This window comes from Stegastes partitus, unplaced genomic scaffold (assembly GCF_000690725.1).
Source record: "Stegastes partitus isolate 25-593 unplaced genomic scaffold, Stegastes_partitus-1.0.2 Scaffold365, whole genome shotgun sequence".
NCBI lineage: Eukaryota > Metazoa > Chordata > Actinopteri > Pomacentridae > Stegastes > Stegastes partitus.
Window position 1 is genome coordinate 452144 of NW_007578096.1, and position 16686 is coordinate 468829.

The 16686-nt window shown below is 41.5% G+C and overlaps 1 protein-coding gene across 4 annotated transcripts in view; it reads left to right on the forward strand.

The window, feature by feature from the left end:
* The window catches only part of phactr2 (phosphatase and actin regulator 2), a 51044-nt gene that overhangs the window by 2285 nt on the left and 32073 nt on the right, over positions 1 to 16686 (forward strand). The window contains exon 1 of one of the 4 annotated variants that reach the window (XM_008284591.1): positions 6490 to 6566. The exons of 2 other annotated variants lie outside the window; for them this stretch is intronic. In XM_008284591.1, the coding sequence (XP_008282813.1) occupies positions 6554 to 6566 (13 nt within the window). In that variant the 5' untranslated portion in view covers positions 6490 to 6553. Of the gene's footprint in view, positions 1 to 6489; positions 6567 to 7849; positions 7861 to 16686 lie in introns of those variants that run through there. One more of the 4 variants, XM_008284589.1, reaches the window with a different exon arrangement.

The window sequence follows — 16686 nt, forward strand, 5'->3', positions numbered from 1 at the left end:
TTTCCTCCAGCTAATAAACCCACTTGTAGTCATCTCTGTAATACTAACTATACTGTTAGCTGTTCGGCTGACTTTTAGAAGCAGCTCTTGCTCATTTGAAACGTGTAAAGAAAAGCTACGATATACTGTTTAGTCACAAACTGAAGATCATGTGATCAAAAGCTCCAGCTGTCAGAGCTGCAAGATATTTTCCATCAGTTGAGAGAACGTTATCGTTCCATTTAATTCCCCAAACGTCTGTAAAAGTTTAGGAAGATGATGATGATCTGGAATTTTTTTTTGGTGCCTTGTGTATGTGATAAAAAAAAAAACAACATTTGGGATAATGTGTAGGCTGCTCTGGTCCTTGCTGTTCTTTGTAAATAGCATGCTGTCCTCCAGATGGGCGCTGTATCACTCTGGTAATTACAGGGAGGGGGGTAAAGGGGAGGAAGAGATAAAATAGCAGAAGAGGATGGAAAGATGGTAAAAAAGACCACAAACCAAGAGACATATTAAGACAAAAGAGGACAATAATAGACATGAAGAGGAGAGAAAAGCGAGCCAAAGAGCAGAGAGTCGGCTGGAGACGAGTGAAAATTATAAACACAGTGCAAAGATAAGCAGAGGCCAAAAAAATAGATGCAAGGACAGGATGATTAAGGAGGTGGAGAGGGCTGAAGAACAGAAAAGGACAACAGAGCAGCATCAGCTTGCTGGTACGTTCTGCTCCTTGCCGGTACTCTCCTCGAAATAACATTGATTAGAGACCCTTTTAGTCTGCAATAACCACTTGTTAAAATGTACCGTAATGCAAAGAGCTGCCCTGCCTCCTTCGCTGCCCACACACAGGCTCTATTCTCAGCCACTGTTGTGGCTCCGCTAACAGCCTCTGACAAGACGAAGAAGTTACGGTGAAGGTTGATTTCAGTGAATACGTGACTGTAATTCTGGAGAGTGTTCAACTATTAGCAGCTGTTGCTTAAAGCATAAAAACCTCAAATGGGAGGTGTAATTATTGGAGTATATTTTGCAGATATTCCAGTTTAGAGATCTGGAATTTCTCTGTAGTTATAATATGCTTCATGAATTGGAAATTTTAGATGACTTTTTAAAATTGAAATTTCATGAAAAGTGACATTGCAGATTTTAACAGTGAGAAAAACACAAATAATCTACAGTCACACTGTAAAAAAATGCTGATAATCTGACAGCAAAGGTGCCAGAAAAAAAATGTCTTCACAACAAGGTGAGATACTGTGATGTTTAAAACCTGAAAAAGCTGTAACAATGATGGAAAATGTCTGTAAACTGATTTTTTGAAGCCAACTGAAATACAGTAAAACTAATTTTGTGATCACATGATGTAAAACATATGTCACAGAAATCCGTTCAACAAATCAAATATAAACCCTTCTGAAGCATCTTTACAGGACGAGTATCACCAAAGAGAGCAGCATCCATGTCAGGATTGTAGCTGAAAAACTGTATTAAAAAAGATCATAATCACATCTTTAATAATAACAGCAGCATATATTTTACACAATACCAATAACCTTTGAAAGTAAAGACTCTGCTGGGAGACTCTGCTCTTTAGAAGAAAGAAAAAAAAAAGCCCTATATATATTAAAAGAAGCCCCCACAAAGCCCTATAGAGCTCTAAGGGTCTTATAATTATGACTGTTCACTGTCAAGAGCAGAGATAGGTGATGTTATTTATGGAGACTTGAAATAAACCCTCAGCTTCCTGTTTCTGCTCCAAAAGTTTTAAAAAGTTTTCAAACTAAAAATAGTCTTCAGTCATGTACTTTGTGTTCCTGTATTCTGGTAGTTTTTGAAAGATAATCCAATATGTGTGTGATATTGCATTGTTAAGGCAGGTCGGGGAACCCAATGCAGGTGGAGCGAACAAAGGGATTTACTGAACCGGAAGTGAAAGTGAAAACCAATACAGAAAGTGCAAATTAAACCGAGTGGAAAACCAGACTGAACTCCAATAAAAAGGACAAAACTACAAATAAAAAACAGGGAAATGTCTCAATTAAGAACTGAGGGAAAGCCTAAGAAATCCTAAGATGGAAAAAAAAAAAAAAAACATTAACTAAACCAAAAACGAGAATACTCACAGAACCGGGTACAAAAAAAATCGAAGAGGCAGACAGGCTCTGGGAATCTGGGGGCTGGCGAGGGCTGAGGAAAAGCTTGAGCAGAGCTGGTGGTAGAAACAGGTTAATTGAGGCTGGATCGGGGCAGCGAGTGAGTCGTAGTTGCAAGGGGGTTCAGGTGGTGGTGGTTCAGGGAGGGCAGGCAGGAGACAGCTTCAGGACCATCAGGGAAACAAGGTTTAACGTCTGTGGTCTGGCAGTGAGTGGTGCAATGAGCTGGGTTTTACTGGGAGTGAGATGATTGCGAGCAGGTGAGCTGATCCCCACAGCTGCCTCCAACACCTGCAATTAAGCAGGCTGCAGACAGGGCTGGATGGACTGGGAGGGTGAGGAAGGAGGAGAGAGAGGGAGAGGAAGAGGAAAAGAGGGAGACAGGTGACGGCTGATGGCTCATGACACAATTTGCAGGTCTGCATGAGACAATCTGGGCGTCCCTATAGCTCACCTAGTTGCTCGGTGACCCATGAATAGGGGCTGTAGTTCCCCGATGCAGCGGTCGTGGGTTCCGCTCAAGACCCTTTGCTGTCCCCATTCTTCTCCCCCCTTTCCTGTCTGTCTCTACTGCTCAAAATAAAGGCAACAGCCCCCAAAATATATATAAAACAAAAAAAACTCAAGGCAATCATAACATAAATCATAACTCAAGGCTGGAGTAAAGAGGGAGCCCATGAGTAGCAGTGACACACAGAGGGCGAATTGATGTCAAACTTATTGTGAAATAGCTCAAAAGTTTAAAAATTTCCGTTTTTAAGGAACCCATGCTGTCCCATTTTTTCCCATTTAAGGTGTTGGTCTCAAAACAGTAGTCGTTCTATTTTGTTCAAGACGATACTCTCACACAATAGTAAGTATTGTGGACGCCAGTTTTTCCTTAGAATACAGAAAATAAACTCACTGAGGAAAGAATCGTTAAATCTAAGGTGGTGTTTAGTTACAGAAGCGATGCTAATGTGAGCCCTCTAAGGAGACAGAAAGTCAGCAGGAGGAGGAGGAGGTCGGGGTAGATGGATGGGTTCAAGGATTCAAGGTCTTTACTGGTCACAAACACAATTATACATGGTGTAACGCACAGTGAAATGTATAGTGCACCTGTTCCAGACTGAAACAATAAGAAGAAGAAGAAGAGGAAGAAGAAGAAGAAAGAATAAAACACACAAGAAATATGCAAAATAAATAAATCAACGTGTCACAAAGCATTTTACTTTGGGAGACTTTGACCACAGGGCTGTCAGATAATCCAAGTATTTAAGTTTTCAACAGTGATGTGTGATGGTGGGCTGCAAGGTGGGTCAGTGGTTAGCACCGTTGCCTCGCAGCTAGAAGGTTGCTGGTTTGCATCCCGGTAAGGACACCCAGGATCTTTCTGCATGGAGTTTGCATGTTCTCCCCGTGCAGCGTGGGTTCTCTCCAGGTTCTCCGGCTTCTTCCCACGCAGTGGCCCCTGCCTTCACCTTAAGTCAGCTGGGATAGACTCCAGTCCCCCCGCAACCCTAGTGAGGATTAAGTGGTGTATAGATAATGGATGGATGGATAGATGTGTGATAGTTTAGAAGGCATCAGTTCAGAGAAAGCTACTGTTTGTCGTAGTAAAGAGTAATAAACATATTTCAAAGTTTCATTGATTGGACTTGTTGGCCTGCTGTTCCCTCATTGCTCTGGAAGACAAACCAGAGGTGACTGTAACCCAGTAATCACACTGACTGATGGCATACAGTGGTGTTGTCTTGGTAGTTAATGCACTCCTTTGACTCTTCATGAACCTGTTTGTATTTTCCAGCTTTTAAAAACTGACCTTCTCTTCTTTTTTTCCCTCTAATCACACTGAGTCTCTGCTTGTTTTTGGGTGGACTCTGTGTTCTGCTTGTCCATCTAACAGTGAGAAAACCTCCTAAAACTCCATTTCTCTTCAGCTGACCTTGTGAGGCAGTGGCACTTTTACACTTTTAATCTATTAGGTTTCTTCTGCGTGCGATCACGTGTGTCGTTGTGTGGGTGGGCGCCGTCGGAGTGGAACAGCCAGTTGTTGTTGTTGTTCTCGCTCGTCGTGAGCGTTTCATTGGACTGCACCAAAAGTCAAAGTCTCACTTTCTCTGTGTCTCTCCCCCTCCATCTGTCTATCAATAACTCTGTGTGGTTACTAACTAAGCCTTTAACTCTATTAATATTCGTCGAAACGCCTCGGCAGCAAATGAACAGGATGTTAGCGTCGCTCCGCACGGCCTCTAATAACGCCGTTTACCTACAGCGAGGGCGTGTTTTGCGTGTAATGGAAATTTAATAATATCTCAGTGAGCTAATGTTCAGAAGGTAAGCAGAGACCGTAGGGACAAAAATAACAGCTTCAAGACTTTTTTACAAATCAGGAGAGGATGAAATGAGAAGAGGGGGTGAAGTGAAAAAAGAGGAAATTGAAATACAAAGGTGTAAAAAAAAGGGAAACGAGAACACATGTGATACAATAATGCTGAGTGACTGGAGGAAAGCAGCACTGTGGCATGAAGCTGCTCTTAGACCGTCAATCATCTGATGCTGCTGTGGACGTCACGTCTGTTCTCTGTCCAGTTTACTTGCTTCTCTCAGTCCATCAGTGGATCTTATCTCCTGCTTCATTTTCTCTTTTGACAGGTTGAAGTAGTAATATGCTCCATAAAGGGCAGGAAATTAAAAAATAAACTGCAATATGATACACACACACACACCTACATGTACAAATATAGCAGAGAGTGTGTGTGTGTGCCAGTCATGATTTGTCTGCTGCTGTACGGCAAGCGGCGTCATCCAGCATCAGAATCTCCGTCGGCATACAGATGACATATTTACTGTGTTGCTTGGGCTTTTTTTTTTCGCGACACCCGAGGGTTTTAATGTGACAGATAGAAAGAAAAGAAAAGAAAGCCACCATCTGTCTGCTCCTTCTTGTACTCTGATTCCTTTTCCGTCTCTCCTTGTCTCCCTCTCAGCCCGCCCGCCCGTCTGTATTGATGTTGTGATGTTGTGTTTGCAGGTTTAATATCTGCTATTGTTTTTCAGTCACCGTGGTGCCGTGGTCAGGAGGTGCTCTTAATTATTAGACGATAATAAGTGTTACCAAGCAACAACCGCAAAAAAAAAAAGAAAAGAGAATTGATATTGCTCATTAAGGGGGAAGAGAAATAGATAGATAGATAGATAGATAGATAGATAGATAGATAGATAGATAGATAGATAGATAGATAGATAGATAGATAGATAGATAGATAGTGGTTATAATTAAATTAGAAAGCTGTTTATAAAACTCAGTGTTTGACCATCAAGTAATAAAAAGTAATAAAAAAAGACAATATTTTTATATAGTAACCAGCTATATTCCTACCAGTGATTCTGTAACACATAATTAAAGTGGAAATATTTATATTTAATGGAATAAATACCGAATGGAAGCTGGAAGATACGGAAAATCCCATCACTCATTTTATTTTTGATCATTATTTTTGACAATTAATTAACTATTTTTAAATTAAGCATGTCAGTCAATCAAATACGAAGGTTTGCTGCATTTTTGTGACTTTTTTGTGACATTTTTAATGCTTAAAAATGTCATAAAAATATAATTATCTACATGAATTGACGATCAGAATAACTGGCTGTGGAACCCTTAGTTAAAATTAAGTTAATTAAGCTTAAAATGTATTTTACTGTCATTGATTAGGTTGAAAAATTGCTTCGTTAGGTAGGTGCTGGTCAAAGCTATTGTCACCACCAGTGTACTGATGGATCCTTATTTCTAACAAACATTTCTCTCTTTATATCATATTGATAATATTGCATTAACATCTGTTCATACCTGCATAAAAACACACATGAAGAGCCACACGGTCACAACACAGCACACCTCCTGTTATGTGATCCTCCTTCTCTGAATCTCCTCTTCTTTCCTTATTTTCTACGTCACCGTGGGACCTGGGCACATTGGGGGGAAGAGTTTAAGACAAATGGACGAGAGCGGAGCCAGACTCGCTCGCCAGGAGAAGGAGGGAAAAAAGAACTTGACAGGCGAGGAGATGGAGATGAACGTCAGGACGAGACGCAGGTTGGGAGGGAGAAGGAGGACCTGAGATGGAAACAAACATTAACTTTTAATGCTCTTCATCGGAGCAGGGTGATGCAGGAGGGGAGGGGAGGGGCCAGCGAGGTGCAGACAGTGGAGGCAGACTGAGGGAGGCAAGGAGGGAGGGAGGAGTGATGAAGGAGGGAGGTACGTAGACAGAGAGAGAGAGAGAGAGAGAGAGAGAGAGAATAGGATAAGAAGGGAGACAGTGAGAAAGGGAGGAGGGGGAGTTACTGGGGGGAGGGAGGGAGGCAGAGAGGTTGTGTGTCGGGAAAAGGCAAGGATCAGCTCACACTGCTGATAATATTCCCTGGGTCAAGTCATGGAACATGACGGTGAGTTACCTCCTTATATAATAACAAGTACTTCCTCTTTATATCTGTGCATGGGTCCACTGACTTTCTGTCTCTGTGTTAATGTAACAGAAGCCATGTTTGGCTCAGAAACAGATTCTTTCCACCACTTCTTCTTCTTCTTCTTCTTCTTTCTTCCTTTCAAACGCTGCCCTTAGCTGCGGCTGTCACCTGTTAGCCAGTGATAGCTTTCCATGCCAGGCTGTAAATCCTGAGCCTGTGCTTTCTGAATTATGAACCAGCCTGAGAGCGTGGTTTAGTCTGAGGATTGGTTTCCTTAAAGAGGAGGCACTTTACAAATTAAAAAAGAGGTCATGATGCGTTAAAATGTGCAGAATTTGTGCCTTTGATTGCTCTGCGACAGGAGCGTTGGACCATTGTTTCAGGGATAATGTGGTTGTGTGACTGTCATCTCTCTGGAACAGGTTGTTCTGCATGTTTCATCCTCTAAAACAAATACACGGCATAATATCAACAACAAGGACCACTACTTAAGAGACAGAAGCAACTACAGTGTGCAATATTAATAAGATGCTAATGCTGCAAGTGGAACACTTAATGACATTAAGGCTTTGTCCTCACTTAACCAGGCTTCTGGTTCTGCTGCGAGGCTCAGATTTGCTGATGACACTTGTATTAAAAGATTCTTTGGCAATGCTCATGAAGCAATCATGATTGTGTGCTTTACTTCGGAAGGATTTATCGGTTTTGTACGTCTGCCTACAGTTGCATTATTGCATTAGAGTTTCTCATATGACTAAGAGGAAACTTAATCTAATGGGTTTAACTTTGTTATCATCTAATATGTTGCGTACATTACGCTAAATGACAACGGTGCATCGGTGCATCGGTTGGTGTCACACTGAGCCTGAGGGGGGGAGACGGGCTATATCAGGCCCTCGTTATATAATATAGTTTAATTACTGTTTGCTGAGGTTGTCATAACATATCACAGGGCCTAATAGGCAAAACCTCCGCTGCCATGCGTCAATAAAGACGGGCAGAAATGATCTTTAGACTCTATTATATAGCTCAGGTAAACTTCACAGCAATAAACCCACCTTTTCTTGTTCTGCTTTTTGTGTGGTTTCGAGGTTTTGGGCTAAGGGCTGAATGGGCGCACAGCGAACTACTGCTGTTGTGAATTTGTAAAACGGCGTTTTGCAAGGCAAAGCAGCATCTGCGAGCGTGCACGCATGCATATGCATATGTGACATGAGTGCACTTGCAGAGGACGCTGTGGTTGGTCAGAATGCCGTGTGTGTTTCCTCTACTTGTTGTTGAATGTACAGTATGTGTGTGTTGTTTTTCTGTCAGTGTGTGTGCTCAGGTAAGGGCTGCCTGAATAACAACACAAACTGTTTACTGTTGGAGACTCTTGACAAATGAGACTCCTCAGATTTGTTTAAAGCACATCAGCCTTCTCCACTCAGGCTGAGTGAAGTCAGAAAGAAAGCCACTCCTAGATGCTGCTGCTGTGTTTGTCTCACACATTAATATTCAATTTAACGTTGGGCTTTTCTCCAGTAAAACAATGGGTTTTTAAAGAGAACTATACTCGTGTTACTCTAATGATTCCCTGAATGACTTGTCTCAAAGTTGTCACGGAAGAAGAGATAAAGTAGTGCCCTGTTCTTTTAATCTGGTCGTTACATCTAAATGATCTGTTTATGTTGTCTGTTTTATGGGACTTGGTATCTCCAAACCTGTAAATAACGTGTCCGATCTAAACCTAGACCCAGACCTTTAGACCCACACTGTGTCAGTAAAAGCTGGCAGGATATTGGCCACCATCAACCAGTCTGCAAACCATCCTGAGCCTCTAGGAAAGTAGCAATGTCCTGTCCAGCCACACAACACAACTGAGCAAACACGACTGACGTGCTGGCAGCTGTTTCCACATTAATAACAGTAAATCGGTGCAGATGTCACTTTATATATCTAGAATATGAAGGTGTGGAGATGAACGCTGGCTGCTTTTTGTTCACTCCTCCCTTGCAGTGTCCTCTTACAGCCTCGTATCACACATTTCTACAACACAGTTTCCTTTCCTGCTACAGTAGCTGTTTTTCTTTCCTTATTTTTAAAGAACCTGCAGTACAGTTTCTCCTGTTGTCCCCATCTCTGTCTCTTTCCCCCCCGTCTGTCTCTCTCAGGCTCGCTTTCTCTTAAGCTCTCTGGCTGCCTGTCTGGCAGGATGTCAACTATTGATTTATACGGGCAACATTTTAGCAGTGATGGCGGCTTATGGGTTGTGCCAAACAGAATACAACAAACAGGAGATCAGGTTTCAGACAAGCTGGCTGGCGGATGGGAAGAGGAAGAGAAATGACAGGAACCACTACTGTGTTGTTTCATTATAAGACTCTACAGCTGATGTTATCAGGTTAAAAAAAAAAAAAAAAGGTTTTCAGAGGGGTCATGGGCGGTGAGAAGAGAGAAACGTGTGTTTGTAAGATTGAGTACTTTCACTAAGAGTTGAATCGTGTGCTGGACCAAATTTTCCAATATTAGATTATGATTTGCAGCCAAAGCCGCAAGAATTGCAATTTATTCTCAAAGCAATTTCATGGCCGCACAGGTGAGCCATAAATGTCAGGCGCTGACTTATACTTGATGGCTACGCTGCAAAAACACCAAGAAAGTCAGACCTAATGAAAGCAGAGGCAGCTTTGGGCCCTGGAAACCTCAGATGCATATATTATCTCTCTTGAGTTGGTTTACTGATGGAAGCAAAATGCATCAAAGTGCAGAGGAAAAAGATTTTATGGATAAATCACAACACAGATGAAGCATTGGATTTAAATACTGCAATTATGAAATGAGGCATGGACGCAGGAACAAACATCTGATCAGTGAGGAGCAATGAGGAGACTTTCCTCAACTTAATACATCAGGCAAATAAATGCTTTGTTCCTACCAATTCTTTTTGCCCTATTTTTGTTCTGGATGTATTACAGAGAACAGTTTTCCCTTGTTTGAGGTTTGACTGGCGTTTTTGTAATCAGCAGTAAGAGGACTTTCTTATTATGCCGTCGACTTCTGCAGTGTTTTCATGACACCTGTCTGGAATCTGTGTGCACAACCCCTCATTTTGATAAGACCAATGGATGAGTGTGTCTTCTTTTTTTCAGATTTTCAGAATATCCTGGTAAAAGTGGCATTAAATTTGCCCTGAAATTTGGTTAAAGTAACAAGCTGACTGAGATGATGAGCTTTCAAGACTGCTGTTAATATTTAACCAAAGAGCTATATCTGCTGATGACATGGAACACTTATGAATGCATACATCCTGGTTTAGCCAACTTTACAGGACACTACTAATCCCTACAGTGACATACAGTACACTGCAAATTTTGTGAATCACATGAATTCGATAGACACTAACAAAACAAACCTCTAAAAAAACGTGATGAGATTTCGTCTGCTGCGTACAGAAGACGGTTTCTCTACAGTTCCTCCCGGCTCTGCTTCTATAACAGAACTTGTTCCTTACTGAGTCACCCTTGACTGTTGTGACAGTTTGCCGTCTGATTCATGATCTCTGGTGCAAAGATGTCCGCTTCCTCACTTTTGAAAAGGTTAGATGGTCCACGACGCAGAGCATCCACAAGTTACATACATGTAAGAGGCAGCCGGCTTTATTTTTTCAGACAGTCGCTGTCTAGCAGTCATCGAAGTACAAAATCATGTTTGACTATGACAATATTATGAGGATGCGCCGTGGAAGAAACTGAGTTTAATAAATAAATTAAGGGAAGGGCAGAAAGGCTCTGAAAAGTAGCACTTAAACAATTATTATCCATGTTCTGCTGAGGCTACCACTTAATATTTGATGACTCTCTTCCTTCCCTCTGGCCCCTCTCCTCCTTCCCCTCTCCCGTCTCTCATTTTGCTGTTCTGGTCAATGGAAAGGTCACGCTCTCTCAGTTGATCTCTGTTACTTTGTGTCAGGACAAACAGAGCCCATTTCCTGAATAGTGTTACCTTGGCATACAAATTCCCACAAGGGGCGTCTTCTTGACTTTGAAATAGTTTCCCAAAGATCGCCCGTTTTGGATATTGCCTCGTTGCACACATTTACAGTAAAAGCATCAAATTGATCTAAGCGAAATCCAGAGGGAGCTTTTTGCTTACATTTGAGCAGCGATCGTCACAGAGGTGTAAAGCAGCAGGAAAGAGCTGTGGTAGCCAACCATGAAATCATTTGCATGGTGCAGAAAACACAGTTTTGGCTGCACACCAAGTCAAGAATTCTCAATTATGATTCCTTAACACTAATCAGGTCGGTGATTGAATCTGTGAGGATTCTTAGTAATCCAGGTGAAGGTATGTCCAAGTGCTAAAACAAAGGCAACTAGTCCAGTCCAGTTGCCTTCGTTGTAGCACTTGGAAATACCAACAGTAGAAATGTGGCACTATGAAGTGATGAAACTGAAATCAACCCCACAGTATCTCATCTGTCAAATGTGGTGGAGCTTCTGTTGTGATTGAGGCATGTGGAGCTTTTGATGATTTCACTGTCGACAGAAGCAGCAGGATGAATGCAAATGTGTGTACAAGAATTCTACGTGCTCAGTTTCAGCCAAATGCATCAAAACACAGTCCGACAATTTCAAGGTCAAAGCAACCAAAGAGCTTTTCAGAGAAAAATACCCTCAGCTGGCCGTGTCAGTAACCGGATCCCAGTCTGATCGAGCTGCGTTCGACTTGCAGAATAAAAGCAGAGAAACCCCACGACAAGCTGGAGAACTAAAGGTGGCAGCAGCGAAGCTCTGTAAGCAAATATAAGGTGTCTACTGGGGCTCTTAAGGGAGATTTATTTTAAAAAAAAGAAAGGAAAAAGAAAAGAAAAAAATCCTGTAACTGTGTCATCTCGATGCCATGTTTGCACTCCGACTGGGTCAAGTGGGGTCTCGGGTGTGTGTTTCAATATGTGTAATACCCGAGTGTGTGTGTGTGATCGCATTACAGAAGAAAATAGTATTCTATAAGGCAGATGGAGAGTGAACTGTAAATAAGGAAAAACAATATTGCTTCAGCAGCAGCACCGGGGGTAAACATGCTCTGCAGCCTGTGGTGCACAGAACACATGCTAGAATATAATAAAATACAGAAAAGCTTACGTTAGATATCTGGAAGTTGAGCGCAAAATCACACAAGATGAGCTAACATAAAACTGCACATTAACAAAAACAAGCATCAAACTCAGTCATTAATTGTTAAACCTGCGTCACCATCACCCCCCAGTTACACCTGGACTTTGGTATTTTTGTTGCAGGGTCAGATAGGGTGCAGCATATTTCAGGTTTGGTCATATTATCAAGAGATTTCTTTTGGATTTTTAAAGATTAGCGCATACATCTTTGGTTTTATTGGTTTTGACACACCTGTAATAGAAGCTGAGGGAGTTAGAAAAAAGTGCACAAGTAATTCATTTATGTTATGGAATTTGCAGGATCCAGCAACCTCCTCCTAACTACTTCCTCAGGCTCCGTGTTAATCTGTTTTAAAGTGCAAATGGACCGAGCATCAGTGCCGGGGAAACACCTGGAAACCTGTTTAATCCAACCTTTGTTTGTGCAATAACATTTTCCTGCATCCTTTAACACATGCAGGAGTTCAGCACACGCGTCGCTGATTCGTGGAGTAAACGACATTAGCTCCCAGTCAATGCTAACGCAGTCATATTCCTCTGCTAACCTCTCTAAGTACTTCCATCCTCCTGTTCTGTCTTTATCCTCCCACCTCTTCACTGACTTCCTTCCTGTTCAATTATCCACTTCGATCTTATTAACTAATGACAGTCCCGTAAGACCGCGGTTGTCTTGGCAGCTCCCAAGTTTCAATGTGTACTGAATATGTATACTAACAGCAAAACTGGATTTTAAGTTTTAGAAAAGGTTCTGTTGTTAAAAATGATGCCTCAGACAAATGTTATATATTTAAGAATTTAAAGGCCCCATATTTGTGCCTCTTTTAAGCAATTTTTTTAAAAGTCTCAGATGCTCCCAGTATGTGTCTTGCAACTCTTTAGCTAAAAAATTCAGTTTACTGTATCTATATAATCCCTGGTTTTAGCCTTGTTTTTATTGGCTATTTTTAGCATCTGTGGCTTTAAATGCAGCTGTTCACACCCTCTTCAGGAAGAAGACTCTCTCTGCCTTTGTTGACCGCTAAGAATAAAACAGTTGACCACATGGTAGCTGACACGTACCTAAATAAATGTGCGAGACCAGGACTTTCTATCACTATCACTCATGTGTTTGCTGAGTTTATCAGACAGTGTTGAAGTTATCAAATCAGTAAAATAGCCTATAAGGTGACGAGCGATTAATCATGTAGTCTTAATCAAGGTCAAGGTTACTTTATTAATACCTGTGGGTAGATTTGTTTTGCAGAAAAAACAAATGATAGCGTTTGGTAGTCCATAACAACACACACATTGAAAAAAGACAGAAAAGTAGTCCACCATTCATCGATATAACAGCCAGGAAGTTAAAAGATAAGATAAACAAATAAGATCAAGATAAGTAAACATAAAACACAATAAAATCAACTGTGTTTCAGTCACCATTTCATCGTTTTTGCATCGTCTGACAGCAGAAGCAGAAAAATAAAATCTTTAAAAATAAGAGCAGCTTCACTGGAAATGCAGCCATATTAAAATACTGTACACTCACGCTCTTACTTTACACCTCCAAGTTGATAACAACCACAACAAAACAATTAAAATGGATTTTCTTCATTCATCATTTTCACAACATCCACATCATCTGAAGAGTCAGGCTGGAACAAGAAGATTCAAATCAGCCTCAGTCAAAGTGCACATGTGCAACTAGGAGAGCACTCACAGACCAAAGCATCACAATTTAACAGGTTCTTCCTTTGCTAACGCTCCACCTCTCCACCAGGTCTCATCTGCTTAGTTTTTGTCAGACAGAAACACAAACACGGCATTGAAAACAATCCTCTGCCTTGCTAATTAAATGGTATTATTGGCTGCCTACGGGCGAGTCAGGCTGCTTTTAAGAGGCGGTGGGTGAGGCTTTAAAAACACTTGCTGCTGCAGGATCCAAATACGCTGCTTCCTTTTGTTTGCCCCATTTTTCCTGTGTGAACACGGCAAATTGGTTTTGTTTAAAGATTAGCGCTCGCTTCAGTTTAGTCTGCTGCAGCGACGTGCTCTATTTTGAGCCTGCTTGTGGCTTCTTGCCCTCTAAGGGAGAAACACGGGGGTTGAGGTGGCGCAGAGCTGACACAGAGGAGCAGAAATGAAAGTTTTACATCAGCAACGAAGCAAGACAAATCATCTCCGGTCTCTGCCGTCACCAGAGTTCGCTTGACAGTTAACACTAGGTGGCAGGCTTGGCCTTAACAGAAAGTAATCCAACTTCCCTGTCAGGCAAGTTTGCTCTATGTGTGTGTGTGTGTGTGTGGACTAACGGCTCACTTCTGTCAAGTCATGCTCTGTAAAGTCTCAGCTGACACCCTTTGGACAGTGATGACGGCTAAAGCTCGCCATCAAACACACACACACACACACACACACACTAGTTGCCTTCTGGTTGGGCGTCTGAGGCAGGAGTGTTTGGTTCGCTACAGTGAGCAGCGGCGTGAACTCAAGTATGCAGCATTAAACCGATATTACTTGTGTGTCCTACACTCAGCAGACTTAATGGTCATGCTCGCCAGGCCTGACTGATTTTGTGCTCTTTTGACCCCACTCACAGCTGGCCTCAGGATTCCCTGTCATCTCCTTTTTTTTTTTTTTTTTATAATAAAATGCCTCCAGGGCAGAGCTCACAGTCCTGACCCTCCTCTGGAGCCGCAGACGCTGTCCAGACACTGAGCTCATTTATTCATTATGGACTGCAAGCTAAATGTATTGTCCATTTCCAAGCTTGTCCCACAGATGTCGTTAAATGCTTCATTCTCTCTCCAAAATGGTATTATTGTCCTGGTGGAATGTCCATAAACCAACATTTAGACCCCGAGACTACATTTGTTGGGTCAGGAGGACTCTAAAATTTGTCAACAGTGTTATTTAAACCCTATTCTGTACTGTAACGTATTACAAACTATATGCTATCACTTACTTTTTTGGCTTCATCTTTTCACTATTTAGCCTATGAAGTGTTAGAAAATGTTGAAAAATGATATTTGGAAGTTCCCGATGTGACTAAAACCTGCAGACACATAGAGGTCAATACAAATATTTCCAGCTAATTGCAGAGGATGAGCTGCTTTTATTGGTTTTCAGTGGCGATAAGTGGGAATCTTTGGGTTCTGGGTTGGCATTAAACCAACACAAACAGTCATCTTTGGCTTTTTTTTCACCTTATACTGAAATTTTAAGACCAAATCAGCTCTGACTGATCTGACTTGTGTCAGTGCTGCTGTATAGCACACATACCTTCAATGTCCACCATCCCGCTGTTATTATCTGTGAGGTCTATTTCTGGATCTCTGTGATATCCAGACATGTGCAGTTCTGCAGCATAGATTGTACAGTCTATAGTCTGCACATACACAAGCTTTTATTCCCTAAACAATCTACAAGTCAATCTACAGTAGTGGAAGAAGTAGTGACTGCTTTAAATCCTCTAATTTACAAGTAAGTCTTGCATTCAAAATCCTTCTTAAGTAAAAATGTCAAAGTACGATCAGCGAATTACACTTAAAATTAAGTCAAACTAGTTATTCTGTGGTTTAATGTCCATGGTTTCCAAACAAAGCATCAGACCCTCATCAAGTTCCCCTGAAAAAGTTTAGGTGCTGTGAAATGATTATTGGCAGATAGAAGAAGAAGAAACACAAAGGTCGGCTTTAAACATCTACTTTTATTATTAGAAATATTCTATCACTTTTTTAATAGTCTCGTAATCTCACAAGCTAAATGTCAGCAAACCACTGATTCTAATCTTAATGTGTTTCATGAGCTCATCACGTGGGTTTTTTTTAGCATTATATAATCAGTAAAGTACTGTAACAGGCAAATAAATGGAGTAAAGTGCAAAGTGTTCCCCAATGAAATGTAGCCGAACATAGACTGGATGTGATGAAATAAAGGCTCACAGTGGAGGAAGACAAGCTCTGATTAAGTAAACTTAGCATGACCACAGTGCAGAATGCTCTGTTTTAGGTAAAAGTACAACAGTGTTAGTAGTAAAGTATATTTACAGCTGCAGCGTCTGAAGCCATTTTTGATTAGAGTCAGAGGAAAGACCATCTGGGAGGCTCCTTCAGTTACAACAAGATAAATGATGAGTTTATGGGAGTGAATTCAGTACAAATCTTTGTTGTTTTGATTATTATGAAAAGAAATAACTTAATTTAACAAAGATACACAGCCAGTTTCCAACATGTCCTCTCAAACTACAAAAAAAAGAGAGCATTTGGGGAGTGTTAACTTTCTAACAAAACATCCTGGAAGATGTGCTTACACGCTGTATTTTTAAATTTATGAACGTAATGTAATGAGCTGAGTGAACACCCAGCTGTTCTTTAAACTAAATGTACCAAAAAAAGATGAGCTGATTTGACTAAATTCTTTTATGATGTTTCAGTGTATGAGTAAGCTTTCTTTTTCCCCCTCGTTTTGTGTTCCTTTTTTTCCTCTTAAATCTTTCTTTATTGCATATTTGCTTCCATGGGGATAAATGAAACCACCAGCAGGACCAGGCTCAGGGAGGGCAGGCATCTGCTGCAACCGGTTGGGATGAGGGTGAAGGAGAGAGAGAAAAGAATAGACAACCTAGACAACAAACAGGAGATCATGAACTTGACTGATACTGAACTGGATCAAATCTAATTTCTTTTGAATATCCATCCATCCATCCATCTTGTCCCGCTTATCCGGGGTCGGGTCGCAGAGGCAGCAGCCTGAGCAGAGCCGCCCAGACTTCTTTTGAATATGTCATAAAAAATGGGCTGCAACCATCGCCTTGCAGCCGGAAGGTCGCTGGTTTGTGTCCCAGTGAGGACACCCGGGATCTTTCTGCATGGAGTTTGTATGTTCTCCCCGTGCAGCGTGGGTTCTCTCCCGGTTCTCCGGCTTCCTCCCACACAGTCCAAAAACATGTTGAGGTTAATTGGTGAT